We start from the raw sequence: 25,916 nt of genomic DNA on the forward strand, positions 1-25,916 counted from the left end.
GAGCCCGGATCTCAATCCCATTGAGCATGTCTGGGACCTGTTGGATCGGAGGGTGAGGGCTAGGGCCAATCCCCCCAGAAATGTCTGGGAACCTGCAGGTCCCTTGGTGGAAGAGTGGGGTAACATCTCACAAAAATAACTGGCAAATCTGGTTCAGTCCATGAGGAGGATATGCACTGCAGTACTTAATGCAGCTGGTGGCCACACAAGATACTGACTGTTACTTTTGATTTTGACCCCCCCCCGCCCCCACCCCCCACCCTTTGATCAGGGACACATTATTCAATTTCTGTTAGTCACATGTCTGTGGAACTTGTTCAGTTTATGTCTCAGTTGTTGAATCTTGTTATGTTCATGCAAATATTTACACATGTTAAGTTTGCTGAAAATTAACGCAGTTGACAGCGAGAGGATGTTTCTTCTTTTTTTGCTGAGTTTATGTGATCGTATGCAAATGTAAGCAGGGTTTGAAATGTTTGTGTTTTAGTAAAATATGAAATAAAATAAATAAATAAATATCAAATCTGTTTGGGCTTCTTGTGGTCAATTTGCATTATTATTTGTACAGTGTTCCGGGCCACCTGATCATCCGCTCAAGGAAAAATCGTCCCGCGGCTGAATCTAGTGATCTCTACCCATATCGTAATCTGGTTACCATAGTACCCCCTAGAGGCCCCTAGAGCCCTGGAAGGGCCCATTGAAATATAACTGTTAACCGCCAGAGATGGAGAGAAAGAAAGGCATACAAAAAGTTGACTCGGGTCGACAGAGGCTCTAAACTGAGGACAAACGTTTTTGATTTCAAATCAAATGTAATTGTATTTGTCACATGTGCAGAATACAACAAATGCTTACTTACAAGCCCTTAACCAACAATGCAGTTTTAAGAAAATAAGAGATAATTATTTTTAAATAATTAAGAGATAACAATAACAAATAATTAAAGAGCAGCAGTAGCATAACAATGGCAGAGCTATATGCAGGTGGTACCGGTACAGAGTCAATGCGCTGGGGGGCACCGGTGTCGAGGTAATTGAGGTAATATGTACATGTAGGTAGAGTTATTAAAGTGACTATGCATAGATAATAACAGAGAGTAGCGTCAGCTAAAGGGGGGGGGGGTAATGCAAATAGTCTGGGTAGCCATTTGAATAGCTGTTCAGGAGTCTTATGGCTTGGGGTTAGAAGCTGTTTTAGAAGCCTCTTGGATCTAGACTTGGCGCTCTGGTCCTACTTGACGTACAGTCTATGACTCGGGTGGCTCCTGGAGTCTTTGACAATTTTCAGGGCCTTCCTCTAACATCGCCTGGTATAGAGTTCCTGGATGGCAGGAAGCTTGGCCCCGGTGATGTACTGGGTCGTACGCACTACCATCTGTAGTGTCTTGCGGTCGGAGGCCGAGCAGTTGCCATACCAGGCAGTGATGCAACCAGTCAGTCAACAATTATCATGTTTTAGTCACGAAGTGTGTACACTGAATGTAAATCAACCTTGCCAATATGAACACACCCCTGGTAAAGAGAGAAGAGTGTGCGCATGTGTTGTGTATCGCGCGCCACGGAGCGGAGCTGTCGACAGGTACACGACACAGCTGACTGGGTGCGCGCAGCCGTTCGCTCTCCGTGGTGCTGAACGTTCTCCTAACCGCTACCTGCCTCACTGTAGGTCGTCACGAAAGATAAGGGAGAGTGGAGCTTCTTCCACTGGAAAATAGCCATACAATTTAGACTTTTCCGCATAATCATTGACGTTGTTTCTCTCATAATCTTATCATATCGTGGACACATTTCAAACGTTATCAAGAGGGTGATTTGTATATTTTTTATTTTAGCAATTGACTGGGATCTGTAGCCTACAAGATGGCACTGAATGGATGTACATTGCATAAGGCAAAGGAAGATTTATCAGACTGTTTTGTGACTGTGAACCCATACCATATCAGATTGGTCGACTAATTCTGCAATATAATCGTTTTTTTCTCAGCTCATTCTATACACCTGGCATTGGATGTCTAAACCTCGAGGCACATAAATTCGGATTCACATTTTACCGAATATGTTTAGCAATATTCCATATTTGAATTATTTATCGTAATATAAAAGAAATCGAGCAGAAATCAAGAAGAATTTGGAATCATGGAATCCGATCCCGAACCCGTTAAGCATCGGGCTTTCCCGCCCAGTAAAGAAGGGCTGAAGAAATTGGCTGGAAAGACCTTCGGCCATCTGTACAGGTAAAAAATAAGTAGCTCGAACCCTTCCCCCTTCCCTCTGTCTGCTTTTCACCTCCGATTACGGTAAAAAAAAAAAAAAAAGCGTAAATAGGGAATTTAAATGTTAAATGTATATCCATGTGTAATGCAGGTGTGAATTGCTTCCTGTCTCATCCAGGCAATGAGAAGAAAAAATCTCACTAACACCCAAACCCCATGAGAAATAAAATCTCACTAACACCCAAACCCCATGAGAAAATAAATCTCACTTGCAAATTGGTTGCTGTGATTCTGGACTAAATTCAAAAGAGAAAAAAAAACCCACATATTTTTAGATTAATTATCAACAAGACAGGAAGTGGAAATGCACAATAATATCAGAGTGGTCGAATATTTAAGGATCAGTTATTTCCCGGGAGAGTGAGGGTTGTGTTTTAAATAATTAATGCATCAGAACGCGTCGTGACACAAGGGGTTGGGGATATCTGTTACATTATATATTCATCAGTATTAACCAAGATCGATCTGTTAAATATTAACTGTCTTTCTTTGTGGTCGTGTAAAATGCGACACTGCATTGGAAAATCAAGGAATGGATTTTTAAAGGAAAATACTCGATATATATAGGCTACCATGGTGATCACATTTCTTGTTTTTTCTGAATTCAGGTTTTTGATCGAATAATTTTTAAATGATAGAAGAACACGATCATTCTAAATTGTCAGGATTGAAACACGTGACTTTCCAAAAGCATTATTTAAGCTAATTAATTTCGTTTTTCGTGACTGAAAATAATGTGCTTTTCACTATAAAGATTGATGATTCATTGGAACAAAAATTGTAAAACACATATTCAATGGTAAGAGCTAATAAAAATGTTTTACATTGCGTTTTATGAGCAATCTATTTTTGAAACAGCTATTTTTTTTTTACATGGTTTATTCATTATAGTGTTTCTATTCCCTGTGGTTGGAGGTGTTAACCATTCCACTGAATAGTAATGTCGTGATACATCACACAACACAATGTTGGCAGAAGACTCTTGGTTTTCCTATGCAATCTTATCTTATCACATCTATCGAATTTAGTAGCCCATCATTTGTTATCATACATCTTACATTTTAATCTAATAAAATGCTAAACTCGATCTTAATACATTTAATTGGTTATCTTATTGAGCTCTCATTATACGGACACAGACAGTCTATATGTAGCATACATGTAAGTGCCGTGCTGTCTGTGTACTGCTGCAATGCGGTACGAAGGTCCTTTTATTGCATTCATTTAGCCAAGCTGTCGTTTTTTAGAACAGGTGTCATTTAAAACACTGAACGGAACATGGAACGGTAAAATGTCATAGTTTCACAAATAACATCAGCACTTTAACTCTTGATTTGCCCTTCAGAATAAAATTACTACAAATTTCCATGCAATTTTAAATTATGTTTCAATATTTGAAGAACGAGTAAAAAATATATATTAAAAAAAATTATTTATATATATATATAATAATAAAATAGACAAGCAGAAGGTGATTCAGTCTAATTTAGAGAATAAACACTTTTTTTCACACCAATCCGAATGATCTTCAAACATGTCCTTCAAAACATTAAAAATAAGTGGATATATCAATATTCTTTACCTTATAATACAACGAAATGTCTCCACTTTTCTCGCCGTAGCCGTCTATCTGGTGTTAATTAGCTTAGCCTAAAGGCCTATTCAATTTAAAAGCCAAAGTGTTTGCCATATAACTTTTAAATAAGCCTGATAATTACAAGAATATACAAATATATTTTTTTAAGGAAATACAGGATGTTATTAATAGTCCTACGGGTTCCTGTTTGGTCTAAAAGGGTGGTGGAGAAACGTCAGAAGACAGGTGAGGTGATCGAGTTAACGGAGGACGGCCGGCCCTCCGAGCAGCAGGAGAAGAAACCGCCTTTATGTGACTGCACGTGCTTCGGCCTCCCGCGCCGTTACATCATCGCCATCATGAGCGGCCTCGGATTCTGCATCTCCTTCGGCATCCGGTGTAACCTGGGCGTGGCTATCGTGGGCATGGTCAATAACAGTACCATACACAAGGATGGCAAGATCATCATCACAGAGGTGCCTATCATATTTTTTAACGTCCCAAATGACACCCTAATCCATACACAGTGAACTGGTTTTACCAGAACCCTAGGGGCCCTCAAATGGAGCACTACTCCCTATGGGACTTGGTCAAAAGCAGTGCACTATATAGGCAGTGAATTGGTTGCCAATAGGAATGGGAACGATATGACCCAGTCCCCGCCCCCTCTTCTTCTGCATCTGAGATAGGAAAGGCACGATTTCAATTGAATGAGTCATCCAACAAACAGACACCATAGCCCACATAAACCCTGCAGTCATCACGACTTTTATCATAGGAATAAAGTCTGCAAACTTAAATTAGCGAATTAATAGAGTTGGAATTCCAACTTTGATCCTTTTCCCCATCCCTTTATGTTGGCCCAAGCAACATTTCTTGTTGGAATGCCCCTTTAAGAATCCAAAGCCTGTATGACAGTATTACTCTATACCGTTCACACAATTTTACTTGATGTTTATGAAAAAAATAGAGAACAATTAGGACATTGTTATGCACATTTTGGGTCGGCAGGGTAGCCTAGAGGTTAGCGCGTTGGGCTAGTAACTGTTGCAAGTTCAAATCCCCGAGCTGACAATAACTGTTTCTGTGTGTTATTGTTTGGTTTTGGGAAGAAAGCGAAGTTCAACTGGGACCCAGAGACGGTGGGGATGATCCACGGTTCATTCTTCTGGGGTTACATCGTCACACAAATACCCGGAGGGTGGATATGCTCACGACTAGCAGCAAACAGGTAAATGTCATCAGAAAAACATATTAAATAGTATAACATGTATCTATACTGAAGTTTATTTTGGGAAAAAATCAATTAGGCCTAATACAGTTAATATATTATATTATATTCCTTTCTGTTCTATTCTATATACGTGCTGTTCTATTCTATATACGTTCTGTTCTATTCTATATACACTGTGTTCTATTCTATATACGTTCTGTTCTATTCTATATACGTTCTGTTCTATTCTATATACGTTCTGTTCTATTCTATATACGTTCTGTTCTATTCTATATACGTGCTGTTCTATTCTATATACGTTCTGTTCTATTCTATATACACTGTGTTCTATTCTATATACGTTCTGTTCTATTCTATATACACTGTGTTCTATTCTATATACGTTCTGTTCTATTCTATATACGTTCTGTTCTATTCTATATACGTTCTGTTCTATTCTATATACACTGTGTTCTATTCTATATACGTTCTGTTCTATTCTATATACACTGTGTTCTATTCTATATACGTTCTGTTCTATTCTATATACGTTCTGTTCTATTCTATATACGTTCTGTTCTATTCTATATACGTTCTGTTCTATTCTATATACGTGCTGTTCTATTCTATATACGTTCTGTTCTATTCTATATACACTGTGTTCTATTCTATATACGTTCTGTTCTATTCTATATACACTGTGTTCTATTCTATATACGTTCTGTTCTATTCTATATACGTTCTGTTCTATTCTATATACGTTCTGTTCTATTCTATATACACTGTGTTCTATTCTATATACGTTCTGTTCTATTCTATATACGTGCTGTTCTATTCTATATACGTTCTGTTCTATTCTATATACACTGTGTTCTATTCTATATACGTTCTGTTCTATTCTATATACGTTCTGTTCTATTCTATATACGTTCTGTTCTATTCTATATACACTGTGTTCTATTCTATATACGTTCTGTTCTATTCTATATACGTTCTGTTCTATTCTATATACGTTCTGTTCTATTCTATATACGTTCTGTTCTATTCTATATACACTGTGTTCTATTCTATATACTTTCTGTTCTATTCTATATACGTTCTGTTCTATTCTATATACTTTCTGTTCTATTCTATATACGTTCTGTTCTATTCTATATACGTTCTGTTCTATTCTATATACACTGTGTTCTATTCTATATACGTTCTGTTCTATTCTATATACACTGTGTTCTATTCTATATACGTGCTGTTCTATTCTATATACGTTCTGTTCTATTCTATATACGTTCTGTTCTATTCTATATGCGTTCTGTTCTATTCTATATACGTTCTGTTCTATTCTATATACTTTCTGTTCTATTCTATATACATTCTATTCTATTCTATATACTTTCTGTTCTATTCTATATACGTTCTGTTCTATTCTATATACTTTCTGTTCTATTCTATATACGTTCTATTCTATTCTATATACTTTCTGTTCTATTCTAACTGCGGTGAAACTTCACCACAGTTTTGTTCTATTCTGTTCTAGTACTTTTTCCGTTGACATCTACCTGTGAGATGTATAACCAGAGTAACACCGTTTCAGTTTAAAGCAGACACTTGTTAAAGCCAGATGTGTGTCAGACGGGTGGATTTAGCTGGTATCACGGAGGAGGACTCTGACCTCGCGTCAGATATTGGGGATTCTATTACCGGCTGTGAGGCGTGTCTCCTCGTGCCTCCTCGTGATAATGAGCTCCCGCGGGACTACCGTGTCGAATCTTTTTTTTTTACTCGGTGGGAGGCATGGCAACGGGCAGTAGTAATGCCAGACATGTTATGTGCGCTCAAGTGTTCACAGATAGGACGATATAAAAAAATGAACAAATAGGCCTATCATTTTTATTTCCCAATTGTTGCTTTAAAATAAAATGTTCACATTTCATTAGACAATATTATAGGCTATATACACAACCATGCAAAATAACGTCTGTGGAAATAGGCGATATTCTGTTCTACAAATCGCCCTGGATAAGAGCGTCTGCTAAATGACTAAAATATACATGCATTTTATTATATTCCTATACACATTGAGACAGGATTGAGATGATAAATATTCTACTGGTTTAGTGTAATTCAGCAGGGACCGTCTCTAGTCTGTCCCATCTGAGCACCTTCTGCTGTGACAGACTGTCCTCACCTTGTCATTTCACCCCTAAAACGAAGCTTCAGCTTTTTTTTGTTCTTTCTTTTCTCATATCTTGATTATTTTATGTTTTAAATGTCCAGCATGATAGTTAGAACACATAGAGAGAAAATATTATTATTTTAGCTGTACATGAAATATGATAATAACGAAACCATTTTGTTGAGACATAATTCCATGTCGGTCCATGTACAGTATTTTATGTCCGCTTTGGTTTACAGCACAGTATTCATTCAATTGATATGCTAGGGCCAGCTAATGTATGGGATTGGGATTGTCTGATTTACAAATAGTATTTCCGTTGTTTCTCTTTGTTCGCAGAGTGTTCGGGCTAGCCATCTTCCTCACGTCCACCCTCAACATGCTCATCCCCTCAGCTGCCCGCGTGGACTATCGCTGCGTCATCTGCGTCCGCATACTACAAGGTCTGGTGGAGGTAAGACTGTGGGCTGCTGCCTGCTGATTGGTTGGTTTGGTCCTATATCACACACGTTTGTTTAACCTTCCATTGAGGTCAGAACACTTCTTTCCCGAGGGAGACGTTGTCATTACTTATGCATATCAGCATTAAAATAAACCAATAGGTAGTATACACATCAATAACACGAGAAAGGTCCACAAGACACATCTCCACTGCTAACAAAGTTGCCTTTTCTGCTTCCTGTTGTACATCAGTATTATGGGGAGTGTTTATTTCTAGACTTTTGATGTTCATTCAAGATCATCACAGAGGTCACATGATTGGTATACCATATCACTAAAGCATTAGTGTAAGTGGAAGCATTATATCTGGGGCGGAAGGTTGCGAGTTCAAACCCCCGAGCTGACAAGGTACAAATCGGTCGTTCTGCCCCTGAACAGGCAGTTAACCCACTGTTCCTAGGCCGTCATTGAAAATAAGAATAAGAATTTGGTTAAATAAAGGTAAAATAAATAAATAAAAAATATCTGTGTTACACATATCATCTGTGTTACAATTTGAAAATATGCACACTTTAAGAAATGCAGCATAATTCTATCTGTGTACCTTCATTCAATGTACTGTATGCTGTTTTTGGGGAGGAAGCTCTTAGACTCTGTCATACCTGACCCTGAGCTTTAGAGCAAACACGAAACATACCTGGGGAAATGTGGGGGGAGAGATGTAGGGTTGTTCACATATAAAGACAGATAACAGAAGAGAGGAAACTCACGTGATGCCATCATCAAATCAAATCAAATCAAATAGAGGTCATCAAATCAAATCAAATCACACCAAATAGAGAAGGAAAAGGAGGATGTAGCAGCGGTGAAGAACCACTGTCAGACTGAAGGACCACTATCAGACTGAAATACCACTATCAGACTGAAGGACCACTATCAGACTGACCACTATCAGACTGAAGGACCACTATCAGACTGAAGGACCACTATCAGACTGAAAGACCACTATCAGACTGACCACTATCAGACTGAAATACCACTATCAGACTGAAGGACCACTATCAGACTGAAGGACCACTATCAGACTGAAGGACCACTATCAGACTGACCACTATCAGACTGAAGGACCACTATCAGACTGAAGGACCACTATCAGACTGACCACTGTCAGACTGAAGGACCACTATCAGACTGAAGGACCACTATCAGACTGACCACTATCAGACTGAAGGACCACTATCAGACTGACCACTATCAGACTGAAGGACCACTATCAGACTGAAGGACCACTATCAGACTGAAAGACCACTATCAGACTGACCACTATCAGACTGAAATACCACTATCAGACTGAAGGACCACTATCAGACTGACCACTGTCAGACTGAAGGACCACTATCAGACTGACCACTATCAGACTGACCACTATCAGACTGAAGGACCACTATCAGACTGACCACTGTCAGACTGAAGGACCACTATCAGACTGACCACTATCAGACTGACCACTATCAGACTGAAGGACCACTATCAGACTGACCACTATCAGACTGAAGGACCACTATCAGACTGAAGGATCACTGTCAGACTGAAGGACCACTATCAGCCTGACCACTATCAGACTGAAAGACCACTATCAGACTGAAGGACCACTATCAGACTGAAAGACCACTATCAGACTGAAGGACCACTATCAGACTGAAAGACCACTATCAGACTGAAGGACCACTATCAGACTGAAAGACCACTATCAGACTGAAGGACCACTATCAGACTGAAAGACCACTATCAGACTGAAGGACCACTATCAGACTGACCACTATCAGACTGAAGGACCACTATCAGACTGAAGGACCACTATCAGACTGACCACTATCAGACTGAAGGACCACTATCAGACTGAAGGACCACTATCAGACTGAAGGACCACTATCAGACTGAAGGACCACTATCAGACTGAAAGACCACTATCAGACTGAAGGACCACTATCAGACTGAAAGACCACTATCAGACTGAAAGACCACTATCAGACTGAAGGACCACTATCAGACTGAAAGACCACTATCAGACTGAAGGACCACTATCAGACTGAAAGACCACTATCAGACTGAAGGACCACTATCAGACTGAAAGACCACTATCAGACTGAAGGACCACTATCAGACTGAAGGACCACTATCAGACTGAAGGACCACTATCAGACTGAAAGACCACTATCAGACTGAAGGACCACTATCAGACTGAAGGACCACTATCAGACTGACCACTATCAGACTGAAGGACCACTATCAGACTGAAGGATCACTATCAGACTGAAGGACCACTATCAGACTGAAGGATCACTATCAGACTGAAGGACCACTATCAGACTGACCACCATCAGACTGACCACTATCAGACTGAAGGATCACTATCAGACTGAAGGATCACTATCAGACTGAAGGATCACTATCAGACTGAAGGACCACTATCAGACTGAAAGACCACTATCAGACTGAAGGACCACTATCAGACTGAAGGACCACTATCAGACTGAAAGACCACTATCAGACTGAAGGACCACTATCAGACTGAAGGACCACTATCAGACTGAAGGACCACTATCAGACTGAAAGACCACTATCAGACTGAAAGACCACTATCAGACTGAAAGACCACTATCAGACTGAAGGACCACTATCAGACTGAAAGACCACTATCAGACTGAAGGATCACTATCAGACTGAAAGACCACTATCAGACTGAAAGACCACTATCAGACTGAAAGACCACTATCAGACTGAAGGACCACTATCAGACTGAAAGACCACTATCAGACTGAAGGATCACTATCAGACTGAAGGACCACTATCAGACTGAAAGACCACTATCAGACTGAAAGACCACTATCAGACTGAAAGACCACTATCAGACTGAAAGACCACTATCAGACTGAAGGACCACTATCAGACTGACCACTATCAGACTGAAGGACCACTATCAGACTGAAGGACCACTATCAGACTGAAGGACCACTATCAGACTGAAGGACCACTATCAGACTGAAGGACCACTATCAGACTGAAGGACCACTATCAGACTGAAGGACCACTATCAGACTGAAGGACCACTATCAGACTGAAGGACCACTATCAGACTGAAGGACCACTATCAGACTGAAGGACCACTATCAGACTGAAGGACCACTATCAGACTGAAGGACCACTATCAGACTGAAGGACCACTATCAGACTGAAGGACCACTATCAGACTGAAGGACCACTATCAGACTGAAGGACCACTATCAGACTGAAGGACCACTATCAGACTGAAGGACCACTATCAGACTGAAGGACCACTATCAGACTGAAGGACCACTATCAGACTGAAAGACCACTATCAGACTGAAGGACCACTATCAGACTGAAGGACCACTATCAGACTGAAGGACCACTATCAGACTGAAGGACCACTATCAGACTGAAGGACATCCTTCCTTTATTATTTTTGTTCATTTTTTAATCTTCCTGTCCTATGAATAGAATCCTCCTTCCCTCCATCCCTCCAGCTCTCCATCCCTCCATCTCTCCATCCATCCAGCTCACCATCCCTCCATCTACCCATCCCTCCATCTCTCCAGCTCTCTATCCCTCCATCTCTCCATCGCTCCATCTATCCATCTATCCATCTCTCCATCCCCCATCCCTCTATCCCTCCATCCTTCCATCCTGCCATCCCTCCATCTCTCTATCCCTCCATCCCTCCAGCTCTCTATCCCTCCAGCTCTCTATCCCTCCAGCTCTCTATCCCTCTATCCCTCCACCCCTCCATCCCTCCATCTCTCTATCCCTCCATCTCTCTATCCCTCTATCCCTCCACCCCTCCATCCCTCCATCTCTCTATCCCTCTATCTCTCCATTTCTCTATCCCTCCATCCTTCCATCCATCCATCCCTCCAGTTCTCCATCCCTCCATCCCTTTATCCCTCCATCCCTCCATCCCTCCAGCTCTCTATCCCTACATCCTTCCATCCATCCATTCCTCCAGCTCTCTATCCCTCTATCCCTCCATCTATCCATCCCTCCATCCCTCCACCCTTCCATCCCTCCATCCCTCCATCTATCCATCCCTCCATCCCCCATCCTTCCATCCCTCCATCCCTCCATCCTTCCATCCCTCCATCTCTCCATCCCTCCATCCCTCCATTCCTCAATGGAGAAACAGAAGCAGTCTGTGTCTGTGCTCCGTCCTCCCTTGTGCATCGACTTCTTACTGCAAATTAAACATTAGCATTTCAGGGTGACTCCCACAGCAGGCCCAAGCAATTTGTGTCTATCAATAGTTGATTGTGTGCCACTTAGTGAGTAATTGAAAATTTATGGGAGCAATTCTCTTTTTGTGTTGAAGTAGGATCGTTAGCTTGAATCTGCCCTGGCTGACTCAGTCTCAGGTCGCGTCTGAAATGGCACTCTATTCCATATATAGTCTCAAATGGTACTCTATTCCATATATAGTCTCAAATTGTACTCTATTCCATATATAGACTCAAATGGCACCCTATTCCATATATAGACTCAAATGGCACCCTATTCCATATGTAGTCTCAAATGGTACTCTATTCCATATATAGTCTCAAATGGCACTTTGTTCCATATATAGTCTCAAATAGCATTCTATTCCATATATAGTCTCAAATAGCATTCTATTCCATATATAGTCTCAAATGGCACCCGATTCCATATATATATATTATTCCCTAAGCAGTGCACTACTTTTGACCAGGGTCGAATAGGCTGCCATTTAACACAGCCGCAGTCCCACCTCAACCCGTTTATCCAGAGTAGGAATGTTCAGCTCAGATGTGTCGTGTCAGTTTATTTTAAGATAAGACATGATAATCTTCCTTGTATTTGACTAATGAGAAAAACTGTCCGCTCAGTTGTCAGTGCCGTTTACAAACACCGACTCATCTCAATCGGATTTATTACTGAATATTTGTTTGATGATATTAAATCCTATTTGGTTAAGTCATTTGGAAATGATCCTCGTCGGCAAAATAACACAGACACTGGAACGAGGAACTCTGCCTCGAAGGCCAGCATCCCAGAGTCACCTCTTCACCGTTGACATTGAGACTGGTGTTTTGCAGGTACTATATAATGAAGCTGCCAGTTGAGGACTTGTGAGGCGTCTGTTTCTCAAACTAGACACTCTAATGTACTTGTCCTCTTGCTCAGTTGTGCACCAGGAACACCCACTCCTCTTTCTATTCTGGTTAGGGCCAGTTTGTGCTGTTCTGTGAAGGGATAGGTACACAGCGTTGTACCAGATCTTCAGTTTCTTGACAATTTCTTGCACGGAATAGCCTTCATTTCTCAGAACAAGAATAGACTGACAAGTTTCAGAACAAGATTACAGGCCATTCTGAGCCTGTAATCGAACCCACAAATGCTGATGCTCTAGATTCTCAAGGCCAGTTTTAATGCTTCTTTAATCAGTACACCAGTTTTCAGCTATGCTAACATAATTGCAAAAGGGTTTTCTAATGATCAATTAGCCTTTCAAAATGATAAACTTGGATTAGCTAACACAACGTGCCATTGGACCACAGGAGTGATGGTTGCTGATAATGGGCCTCTGTACTCCTATGTAGATATTCCATTTAAAAAATCTGCTGTTTCCAGCTACAATAGTAAATTACAACATTAACAATGTCTACACTGTATTTCGGATCAATTTGATGTTATTTCAATGGACAAAAAAATTTGCTTTTCTTTCAAAAACAAGGACATTTCTAAGTGACCCCAAACTTTGGAACGGTACTGTATGTATAATATAATATATCCTATACTCTGTGTTCCTCCGTAGGGAGTGACCTACCCAGCCTGTCATACCACACTCTAATGTATATATGTATAATATATCATATACTCTGTGTTCCTCCGTAGGGAGTGACCTAACCAGCCTGTCATACCACACTATAATGTATATATGTATAATATATCATATACTCTGTGTTCCTCCGTAGGGAGTGACCTACCCAGCCTGTCATACCACACTATAATGTATATATGTATAATATATCATATACTCTGTTCCTCCGTAGGGAGTGACCTACCCTGCCTGTCATGGCATCTGGAGTAAGTGGGCCCCACCACTGGAGAGGAGCCGTCTGGCCACCACCTCATTCTGTGGATCCTATGCTGGTGCCGTGATAGCCATGCCTCTGGCTGGGATCTTGGTCCAGTACTCTGGCTGGTCCTCCGTCTTCTATCTGTACGGTAGGTTCATCACCTGGAAAACAGTGGCACTTGTTACTGAGTGGACTATCCAGGCTAAATCACCGTCCATAGTTATTCTTAGAGTAGCTACATCTGTCCTAGGGGGATGCTTTTTGAGACAAGATTGTCTATTTGACTTTATTTGTGTCTATTGACAAAAAAAATCAGGAATAAACCAGAAATATCCATATACCTCATATTTTATGAATCAGATTAACAGTAATATAACTCTCTCTATCATTCTCTCTCTCTCTCTCTCTCTCTCTCTCTCTCTCTCTCTCTCTCTCTCTCTCTCTCTCTCTCTCTCATTCTTTCTGTCTCCCTCTCTCTCTCTCTCTCTCTCTCTCTCTCTCTCTCTCTCTCTCTCTCTCTCTCTCTCTCTCTCTCGCTCTCTCTCTCTCGCTCTCTCTCTCTCGCTCTGTCTCTCTGTCTCGCTCTGTCTCTCTGTCTCTGTCTCGGTCTCTCGCTCTAGGCTGCTTTGGGATGTTCTGGTACATGTTCTGGATCCTGGTGTCCTATGAGAGCCCAGAGGTTCACCCCACCATCACCGCCGAGGAGAGACGTTACATCGAGGAGAGCATCGGAGAGGGTCAAGAACTATTCGGTCCTGCTAGCGTGAGTTCTCCTCCTTCTCCTCCTTCTCCTCCTCTTCTCCACCTATCCAACTAACTGACACGTGTTCTGCTATACACAACTATGGCTCTGCAGAAATACAAGACTCCATGGAGGAAGTTCTTCACCTCAATGCCCGTCTATGCTATCATCGTGGCCAACTTCTGCAGGAGCTGGACTTTCTACCTGCTCCTCATCAGCCAGCCGGCCTACTTCGAGGAGGTGTTCGGCTTCGAGATCAGCAAGGTAAAAGGATGAGCCGTTCACTCACAATACCAGCCAGGTGTGAATAGTTGGCTTGATTTGTGATAGACGTAACCGGGGCAGACAAAACTCATCAGACATATCCGTTGTGTCATATGTACATCACTTGTACGGGGCATATAAATTGCTTTACTGAGTACCAGTGTTGGATTTCATTTCCGTTTCGTAACGTTGAGGGTAAAATGTCCTCTAGACACCAAACACAGACGCATCCTGGTCCGCGTCCTAAATGGTATCCTATTGGCCCGGCTACATTTAACCAGGGCTCTGATCAAAAGTAGTGCACTACGTAGTAAATAGCGTTTCATTTTGGGACGCAGGCGATATAACTCAGGCTGGTCTGACAAGTGTAATAATTCAGATGCTGGGTGGATCTCTGGCTCTCTTGTGGATCAGGGTGTGAATTATAGCCTCGGTGTGATATTTGGAGTCAGTGGTGGTTAAAGGGGAGTAGGAAGACGTGTTCTGGGACAATCACTGTTTTGATTTAAGAGGTGTAGGTCTTTTCTACTCCCTCTGCACCCTGCACCATTACTGTTATCATGATACGTCATGACAACATGATACATCGTGACATAATGACAGCATGACATCATGACATCATGACACATAATGACAGCATGACATCATGATACATCATGACACCTAATGACATCATGACAGCATGGCATCGTGACATCATGATACGTCATGACATTATGATACATCATGACATTATGACATCATGACATCATGACATCATGACAGCATGACATCGTGACATCATGATATCATGACAGTATGGCATCGTGACATCATGATACATCATGACAGCATGACAGCATGACATCATGACACCTAATGACATCATGACAGCATGGCATCGTGACATCATGATACATCATGACATTATGATACATCATGACATCATGACATCGTGACATCATGATATCATGACAGTATGGCATCGTGACATCATGATACATCATGACAGCATGACATCATGACATCATGACACATAATGACAGCATGACATCATGACATCATGACACATAATGACAGCATGACATCATGATACATCATGACATCATGACAGTATGGCATCGTGACATCATGATACATCATGAGAGCATGACATCATGACACCTAATGACATCATGACATCATGACACCTAATGACATCATGACAGCATGGCATCATGACATCATGATACATCATGACATTATGATACATCATGACATTATGATACATCATGGCATCATGACATCGTGACATCATGATACATCGTGACATTATGATACATCATGACATCATGACATCATGACATCATGACATCGTGACATCATGATACATGGGAACACGTCAAGGCCATGAATGACAAACTAATCTGCGTTTGAAAGATCTCAACACAGAACAACATGCAAGGAGAATTTGCGCACATGTTTGGAAACAGACTTCTGAAATGAACTTTGACACATAATAAATATGTATCTGGATAGACCATTTCATGGGTTGTCAGTTTTGGCATTGACTGCCATGTTGATGTCAATTGCAGTCAACTTGAAAGTTGAACTGTTTATGGTTCACTGTATGTGTTGTCAGGTGTTAATGCTGTAGGCACCTCCACACTTACTGAGGACCATCATAAAGCCCTTTAATGTTATTGTTATTGTTTATATTAATTGTTGATGTTGATGTTTGCGTTGTCAGGTGGGCATGGTGTCGGCCCTGCCTCACTTGGTGATGACCATCATCGTACCCATCGGAGGACAGCTGGCTGACTGGCTACGCACCAGAAACATCCTGTCTACTACCACCGTCAGGAAGATCATGAACTGTGGAGGTGAGGGCTACATAAGGACTTCATAAGGGCTACATAGAGATTTCATAAGGGCTACATAGAAAACTGTGTAACACATTCATAATCTATACAGATCATCCTGTCAACTTCCATCGTCATGGTCTGGAAGATCATGAACTGCGGAGATAAAGATTAGCTACATAAGGACTTTATAACACATGCATAACCTATACATAACACATTCCTAACCTGTTCATATCACATTGTAGACTGTAGGTCACCAAGGATAATAACTAGACTGTAGGTCACCAGGGATAATAACTAGACTGTAGATAATAAAGGATAATATCTAGGCTGTAGGTCACCAAGGATAATAACTAGACTGTAGGTCACCAGGGATAATAACTAGACTGTAGATAATAAAGGATAATAACTAGACTGTAGATAATAAAGAATAATAACTAGACTGTAGATAATAAAGGATAATAACTAGACTGTAGGTCACCAAGGATAATAACTAGACTGTAGATAATAAAGTATAATAACTAGACTGTAGATAATAAAGGATAATAACTAGACTGTAGGTCACCAAGGATAATAACTAGACTGTAGATAATAAAGAATAATAACTAGACTGTAGGTCACCAAGGATAATAACTAGACTGTAGATAGTAAAGGATAATAACTAGACTGTAGGTCACCAAGGATAATAACTAGACTGTAGATAATAAAGGATAATAACTAGACTGTAGATAATAAAGGATAATAACTAGACTGTAGGTCACCAAGGATAATAACTAGACTGTAGATAATAAAGGATAATAACTAGACTGTAGGTCACCAAGGATAATAACTAGAATGTAGATAATAAAGGATAATAACTAGAATGTAGATAATAAAGGATAATAACTAGACTGTAGATAATAAAGGATAATAACTAGACTGTAGATAATAAAGGATAATAACTAGACTGTAGATAATAAAGGATAATAACTAGAATGTAGGTCACCAAGGATAATAACTAGACTGTAGATAATAAAGGATAATAACTAGACTGTAGATAATAAAGGATAATAACTAGACTGTAGGTCACCAAGGATAATAACTAGACTGTAGATAATAAAGGATAATAACTAGACTGTAGATAATAAAGGATAATAACTAGAATGTAGGTCACCAAGGATAATAACTAGACTGTAGATAATAAAGGATAATAACTAGACTGTAGGTCACCAAGGATAATAACTAGACTGTAGGTCACCAAGGATAATAACTAGACTGTAGGTCACCAAGGATAATAACTAGACTGTAGGTCACCTAGGATAATAACTAGACTGTAGGTCACCAAGGATAATAACTAGACTGTAGATAATAAAGGATAATAACTAGACTGTAGGTCACCAAGGATAATAACTAGACTGTAGGTCACCAAGGATAATAACTAGACTGTAGATAATAAAGGATAATATCTAGGCTGTAGGTCACCAAGGATAATAACTAGACTGTAGGTCACCTGGGATAATAACTAGACTGTAGGTCACCAAGGATAATAACTAGACTGTAAGTCACCAAGGATAATAACTAGACTGTAGGTCACCAAGGGTAATAACTAGACTGTAGATAATAAAGGATAATAACTAGACTGTAGGTCATCTGGGATAATAACTAGACTGTAGGTCACCTGGGATAATAACTAGACTGTAGGTCACCAAGGATAATAACTAGGCTGTAGGTCACCAAGGATAATAACTAGACTGTAGATAATAAAGGATAAAAACTAGACTGTAGGTCACCAAGGATAATAACTAGAATGTTTGTCACCAAGGATAATAACTAGACTGTAGGTCACCAAGGATAATAACTAGACTGTAGATAATAAAGGATAATAACTAGGCTGTAGATAATAAAGGATAATAACTAGGCTGTAGGTAATAAAGGATAATAACTACACTGTAGGTCACCAAGGATAATAACTTGGCTGTAGGTCATCAAGGATAATAACTAGGCTTTAGGTAACCAAGATGCATACTAACTATAATAGGGTTTTCCTTTACTCTTGCTTGCACTGAGTTGGCAGATAGTGACTTGTTTTTAAGAGGCTTTTTCACTTGCAACGGTTGTGATATGAGGTTGTTTTACTACACCTATTGTAGTTAAATGCACTGATTTGAAAGTCACTTTGGATAAAAAAGTATCTGCTAAATGATTACAATGTATTGTTGTTGCCTGGTGTGTAGGGTTTGGAATGGAGGCCACTCTGCTTCTCGTGGTTGGTTTCTCTCACACCAAGGGTGTGGCCATCTCTTTCCTGGTTATGGCTGTGGGCTTCAGTGGCTTCGCTATATCAGGTGAGTAGTCGAACATCTTAAAGATTTTGTAAACAATTAAATTAAAGTTGAACACTCTCTTTTAGGCCCGGGATTTAATTCTGTTCCGAGCTTTTGTTGGCTGTGCACCTTTTAAAGCTAATATTTTGGCGTTCACTGTAATAAATAAACAAAAGCCAACTTAAACAATTGCCTAATCAGTGTTATTCTGTGAGTTGAGTGGACAAGAATTTGCATTAATGTGGTTAGTTTGTTTACTCAACAAACTCTGCTCGAAGTGAGCTAAATTTGAACATGCTTGTTGAGTAGAATTACAAATTCATGTTTGCTCCAAACAACTCACTTCATTATTCTATTTCCCAGCATGGTCTATTGCAGGTTCATTTTCATAATTGCTTGTTTCAGTAAATAGCTTTTCCAGTTTATATGATTTAGGTAGTCTCAATAGTCAATCTTCCCTACTCCAGCAGTCATTCTCAATGCAGGTTGCGGATGATTAAAAGTTTAAATTGTTGGAAATACACACGACTTTGCAAGCCAGCATAATGTTTCTTGCCGGTATGATATGGCCTGTAAACCAGGAGTTTCAGACCACTGTGTTAGGGTGTAACTGAACCCTCAAATAAAGGTCTTCTGATATACTGTACGGTATATAATGTTGTGTCATAAACGTTTTAAATGGAAAGATAACAATGCTACATATTCACTTGGTGAACGCTACAGGACTGAAAGGCACTGAATACAACAACCATGTCTCTGTCACTTAACAAACACATTCACCGTGTAGTAACTACAATTTGCTCTAAAGGCACACTGGGAAATATGCAAATAAGGTCGAATATATTATCTGGTTGAATGGTGTGTTGACTCAACCTAAAAATTCAGATTTTAAATCACACATATACTGACTGTTGATCTTCTTGACCATTTTCATAAAACAATGTATTTTGTAGGTTTCAATGTGAACCACCTGGATATCGCCCCTCGCTATGCCAGTATCCTGATGGGTATATCTAACGGTGTGGGAACCCTGTCAGGGATGGTGTGCCCACTCATCGTGGGGGCCATGACCAAAAACAAGGTACACATTCTGTTTCAGGATAATAACTAGACTGTAGATAATAAAGGATAATAACTAGACTGTAGGTCACCAAGGATAATAACTAGACTGTAGGTCACCAAGGATAATAACTAGACTGTAGGTCACCAAGGATAATAACTAGACTGTAGATAATAAAGGATAATAACTAGACTATAGGTCACCAAGGATAATAACTAGGTACACATTCTGTTTCAGGATAATAACTAGACTGTAGATAATAAAGGATAATAACTAGACTATAGGTCACCAAGGATAATAACTAGGTACACATTCTGTTTCAGGAAGCTAGTTTTTTGGGGGGTGGGGGTGGGGGGGGAGGTGTATGTGGTTAACGGTTAAATGTTCCACTAGTTCCAAGTTAACTAGTTAACTACAATATACCACTATAATTGTTATGGTTTACCATATATAGACAAAGTATGTTCCTTCACACCAACAGAAGTGTTATAAACACTTTTGAAATCTTACTCACCAGAGCTCCCATTTCCTGTGTTCTGGCATCACTTCCTGTCTCTAGACTCGAGAGGAGTGGCAATGGGTATTCCTCATCGCTGCCCTGGTTCACTACGGAGGGGTCATCTTCTACGGGATCTTTGCGTCGGGCGAGAAGCAGCCGTGGGCCGACCCGGAGCTGACCAGCGACGAGAAGTGTGGCTTCATCGACGAGGACGAGCTGGCAGAGGAGACGGGTGACATCACACAGGGCTACAGTGGTGGCATGGCGGCAGTAGGCGCAGGGAAGAGTTACGGGGCCACTACAACTGGGCTCAACGGGGGCTGGGTGGCACCAGACAGCTGGGAGAATGTAGAGGAGGAACCAGCTGGGCAGACCTGGGCAGATTGAGACTACTCATAGAACAGGGCCGTGTGTATCGAGTGTATCAGCGCAGAAGTGCAGATTTTGGATCGTGTTTTGCCTTTTATATCATAATAAATAATATTAGGTGGCTGATCCTAGATCAGCTATCTTACTCTGAGATGCTTGATACATATGGCCCCAGATATAATCATGTTATGGCAGCAGTGGGGGTGTTCTAGCCTGGTTTCTGATCTGTTTGTGCTGTCTTGCCAATGCCTACAATGACCATAGACCACTGCTACAATGACCACGGCACAAACAGATCTGGGACCAGGCTAGGGTAGTTCACCCACTAAAAGAGAGAGAGAGAGAGAGAGAGAGAAAGAGAGAGAGAGAGAGAGAGAGAGAGAGAGAGAGAGAGAGAGAGAGAGAGAGAGAGAGAGAGAGAGAGAGAGAGAGAGAGAGACAGAGAGAGAGAGAGAGAGAGAGAGAGAGAGAGAGAGAGAGAGAAAGAGAGAGAAATGCCATTGTGGTTTGCACAAATTAGCATAAAAAAATTAGATACTGTATGTAAAATATTTACGTATATTGAGAAAGAAAATGTAAAATAATAAAATCACGCGTTGGTTCCACACAAGCAGGTTAAAATATCATAATAATATAATAATATATTTCCAGTTATATAATCCCCATGTCGCTCGCACATCTAGAGCCTTCGATCCTAGCAGTTTAAGGGCAACGGTAGACCTAGTTATTATACCTTCAAGGCTCCCTAACCTCATAAAAAATGTACTTGAAACAACAAACGAGCCAGATATTGTGAACGTCATAGGTCTATAAAACCCTTGTCTGAAATATCACTTTCTGATTGCACTGATACTGTAAGTATAAAAAAAAAAAAAAAAAAAAAAACTAGATATTATTATATTTCTTATCAATGGCGTTTTATGTACTTTATAGATATACTGTTTCTGTGAGACTATTGTGGATTTGGGTCGTCGATCTGTGTGACAAATTGATGTAAAAAGGCCATATTTTTCACGGACATAATCTTTTCAGGGAGTTGTATGATCCGCTTACAAAACAAAGTCTTGTTCTTGAGCAAGGCCTAAACAACTAAGGAAAAGACTTAAACTAGTGTGTGTGTGTGTGTGTGTGTGTGTGTGTGTGTGTGTGTGTGTGTGTGTGTGTGTGTGTGTGTGTGTGTGTGTGTGTGTGTGTGTGTGTGTGTGTGTGTGTGTGTGTGTGTAAAACTCAGTGTACTATTTGTATGTGCGTTGTTGCATGAATTTGCTCAAATAGATGTTTCTGATACAGCTTTTTCATAGCCACTGATAGTCCTCATCCCTTTCACTGCTATATTTTGAAATAATATGTCTAGTACCATACCAGTGATAACATGGACTTTTATGTTCATATGTTCATATATGGTATTCATGAGAGATTTTAAAAAATATATACATATAATGATTGCACTATAAGCACAGAATTACACTAGAATGAACATTGGCACCCTGGCATCATGACAACAGGTTGGCCATCTTTGACTGATATTGTATTTCTACGTGTGAAGGATAACTTTTCTCTCAAGGGCATCATTGATTGAGCAACTGTGTTTGATGTGCATTGCAATAATTCCCCCATTGTAACGGTTGCTACTATCCATCCAGTTTCTGTTCCATAAACTAGTGTAACACTGGCTTGCTGTATCTAACTAGTTCTTTTTTTTGTGGGGGAGTTGTCATAAAGATTAAAAGAGAATATAAAGTGTATGTTTATATGAAATAAATCGCTGCTGTTCTTAGGGAGAAAAAAAAAATACAAATTACAACACTGCTTTATAATACAGAGAATGATTATGACATTTTTGCCAGACGAGAAGATCTGAAAATCGAAAACAATTGAATGTTCGTGTTGATCTAGATGTGTCTTCATTTCTTTCGTTTGCCAACCTACAGTAGTGGTCCATTTTGAATGTATATGGTATTTGTGTAATAACCCACTGAATTATCATGAATGTTCATTGGCTTGAATGAATCTTCATCGATGGGATATCCTTTCTTTTCCTTATTGGTTGCAACAAAATAATAATAATAATAATGAATTCTCTGCAAGGGTGTTTAAAAAAATATATACAAATACTGAAAAAAGTACTGACGAATGTTGCTATATTTGGGCTTTGAGTCCGACGTTTTATGTATAAATTATAAATGTGTTTGTATGGCTTCTAATAATATGGTGTTTATTGGAGAGGTTTGCTGATGTCAAAAAAGTGTTATATATAAATGCTGAAATCATTTTATAAAGAAATAACTACCAAAACAATGGCTTTATCCTTTATTTTTCTTTCTGTCCATTACTTCCTGTATTTTTTCCCAGCGCGGGGCAAAAAACTGTTTGAAATGACATCACTATAATCAGATGAATCTTAATTGGTTGAAATGGTTTTAAACTGGATGTAATGACATCACTTCAACCAGCTTTGCACAACTGGGTTAAAGCACTGAATGAAGCTTCGGAACCTTCTCAATAGCTCATCCCACAGAGCCGCTGACTGTCTAAGACACATTAGTCTGACGTTAAGACATATTGTGGGCTATACTCAGCCTTGTCTCAGGATGGTAAGTTGGTGGTTGAAGATATCCCTCTAGTGGTGTGGGGGCTGTGCTTTGGCAAAGTGGGTGGGGTTATATCCTTCCTGTTTGGCCCTGTCCGGGGGTGTCCTCGGATGGGGCCACAGTGTCTCCTGACCCCTCCTGTCTCAGCCTCCAGTATTTATGCTGCAGTAGTTTATGTGTCGGGGGGCTGGGGTCAGTTTGTTATATCTGGAGTACTTCTCCTGTCCTATTCGGTGTCCTGTGTGAATCTAAGTGTGCGTTCTCTAATTCTCTCCTTCTCTCTTTCTTTCTCTCTCTCGGAGGACCTGAGCCCTAGGACCATGCCCCAGGACTACCTGACATGATGACTCCTTGCTGTCCCCAGTCCACCTGGCCATGCTGCTGTTCCAGTTTCAACTGACCTGAGCCCTAGGACCATGCCCCAGGACTACCTGACATGATGACTCCTTGCTGTCCCCAGTCTACCTGGCCATGCTGCTGCTCCAGTTTCAACTTCCACCTGACTGTGCTGCTGCTCTAGTTTCAACTGTTCTGCCTTATTATTATTCGACCATGCTGGTCATTTATGAACATTGAACATCTTGACCATGTTCTGTTATAATCTCCACCCGGCACAGCCAGAAGAGGACTGGCCACCCCACATAGCCTGGTTCCTCTCTAGGTTTCTTCCTAGGTATTGGCCTTTCTAGGGAGTTTTTCCTAGCCACCGTGCTTCTCCACCTGCATTGCTTGCTGTTTGGGGTTTTAGGCTGGGTTTCTGTACAGCACTTTGAGATATCAGCTGATGTACGAAGGGCTATATAAATAAATTTGATTTGATTTGATTTGATATTAGTCTGACGTTAAGACACATTAGTCTGACGTTAAGACATATTAGTCTGACGTTAAGACACATTAGTCTGAGGGAAAGACACATTAGTCTGACGTTAAGACACATTAGTCTGAGGCAAGACACAATAGTCTGAGGCAAGACATATTAGTCTGAGGTTAAGACATATTAGTCTGAGGGAAAGACACAATAGTCTGACGTTAAGACACATTAGTCTGAGGGAAAGACACAATAGTCTGACGTTAAGACACATTAGTCTGAGGGAAAGACACATTATTCTGACGTTAAGACACATTAGTCTGAGGGAAAGACACATTAGTCTGAGGGAAAGACACATTAGTCTGACGTTAAGACACATTAGTCTGAGGGAAAGACATATTCGTCTGACGTTAAGACACATTAGTCTGAGGGAAAGACATATTAGTCTGACATTAAGACACATTAGTCTGATGTTAAGACACATTAGTCTGAGGGGCGACATATTAGTCTGACGTTAAGACACAGTAGTCTGACGTTAAGACACATTAGTCTGATGTGAAGACACATTAGTCTGAGGGAAAGACACATTAGTCTGACGTTAAGACACATTAGTCTGACGTTAAGACACATTAGTCTGAGGCAAGACACATTAGTCTGAGGAAAAGCTGAACTGTTTCTGGTTAACCACCTGTTATAATCTTTTTTTAAATATGTTCTAATCTTCACCACAAACCAATTCTGGCACTAAGACCACACTCAACAAGCTGTATAAGCAAACAAGAAACGCTCATGTAGAGGTGGCTTTCCTAATGGCCAGGGATTTTAATGCAAGAAAACTGAAATCTGTCTTACCACATTTCTACCGGTGTGCAACGACAGCTGAAAAAGCTTTAGATCGCCTTTACTCCACACACAGAGATGCGTACAAAGCTCTCTGTCGCCCTCCATTTGGAAAATCTGATCATAACTCTATCCTCCTGATTCCTGCTGACAAGCAAAAACTCAAACAGGAAGTACCAGTGACAATACGGAATAAGTCAATACGGAATCGGTCAGATGGAGCGGATGTTGCTAAGCTACAGGAATATTTCGCTAGCGCAGACTGGAATATGTTCCGGGATTCATTCGATGGCATTGAGGAGTTTACCACATCAGTCACCGGCTTCATTAGTTAGTGCATCGATTACGTCATCCCCATAGTGACCGTACGTACATATCCCAACCAGAAGCCATAAATTACAGGCAACATCCGCACCGAGCTAAAGGCTAGAGCTCCTACTTTCAAGGAGTGGGACACTAATCCTGACGCTTATAAGAAATCCCACTATGCCCTTCGATGAACCATTAAACAGTGAATACAGGACTAAGATTGAATCCTACTACACCGGCTCTGACGCTTGTCGGATGTGGCAGGGCTTGTAAAATATTGCAGATTACATAGAGAAACCCAACCAGGAGCTGCCCAGTGACGTGAGCCTGACAGACAAGCTAAATGCCTTCTGCGCTCGCTTCGAGGCAAGCAACACTGAACCATGCATGAGAGCACCAGCTGTTACAGACAACTGTGGGATCACGCTTTTCAAAGCCGATGTGAGTAAGACCTTTACACAGGTTAACATTCACAAGGCCGGAGGGCCAGACGGATTACCAGGACACGCACTCAGAGCAT

General features: G+C 40.6%; 1 protein-coding gene across 1 annotated transcript; it reads left to right on the forward strand.

Annotated features, from left to right (window-relative positions):
• Nucleotides 1-1,564: 1,564 nt before the first annotated feature.
• Nucleotides 1,565-23,017, forward strand: LOC109898174 (vesicular glutamate transporter 2.1). Its single transcript, XM_031832957.1, has 11 exons — nt 1,565-2,233; nt 4,069-4,324; nt 4,961-5,079; nt 7,574-7,688; nt 13,762-13,936; nt 14,409-14,551; nt 14,645-14,794; nt 16,503-16,635; nt 18,831-18,941; nt 19,874-20,001; nt 20,540-23,017. The coding sequence occupies exons 1-11, from the start codon at nt 2,136-2,138 to the stop codon at nt 20,864-20,866; spliced, it is 1,755 nt and encodes a 584-aa protein (XP_031688817.1). The 5' UTR covers nt 1,565-2,135; the 3' UTR covers nt 20,867-23,017.
• Nucleotides 23,018-25,916: the final 2,899 nt, after the last annotated feature.

This window comes from Oncorhynchus kisutch, linkage group LG10 (assembly GCF_002021735.2).
Source record: "Oncorhynchus kisutch isolate 150728-3 linkage group LG10, Okis_V2, whole genome shotgun sequence".
NCBI classification, from domain to species: domain Eukaryota; kingdom Metazoa; phylum Chordata; class Actinopteri; order Salmoniformes; family Salmonidae; genus Oncorhynchus; species Oncorhynchus kisutch.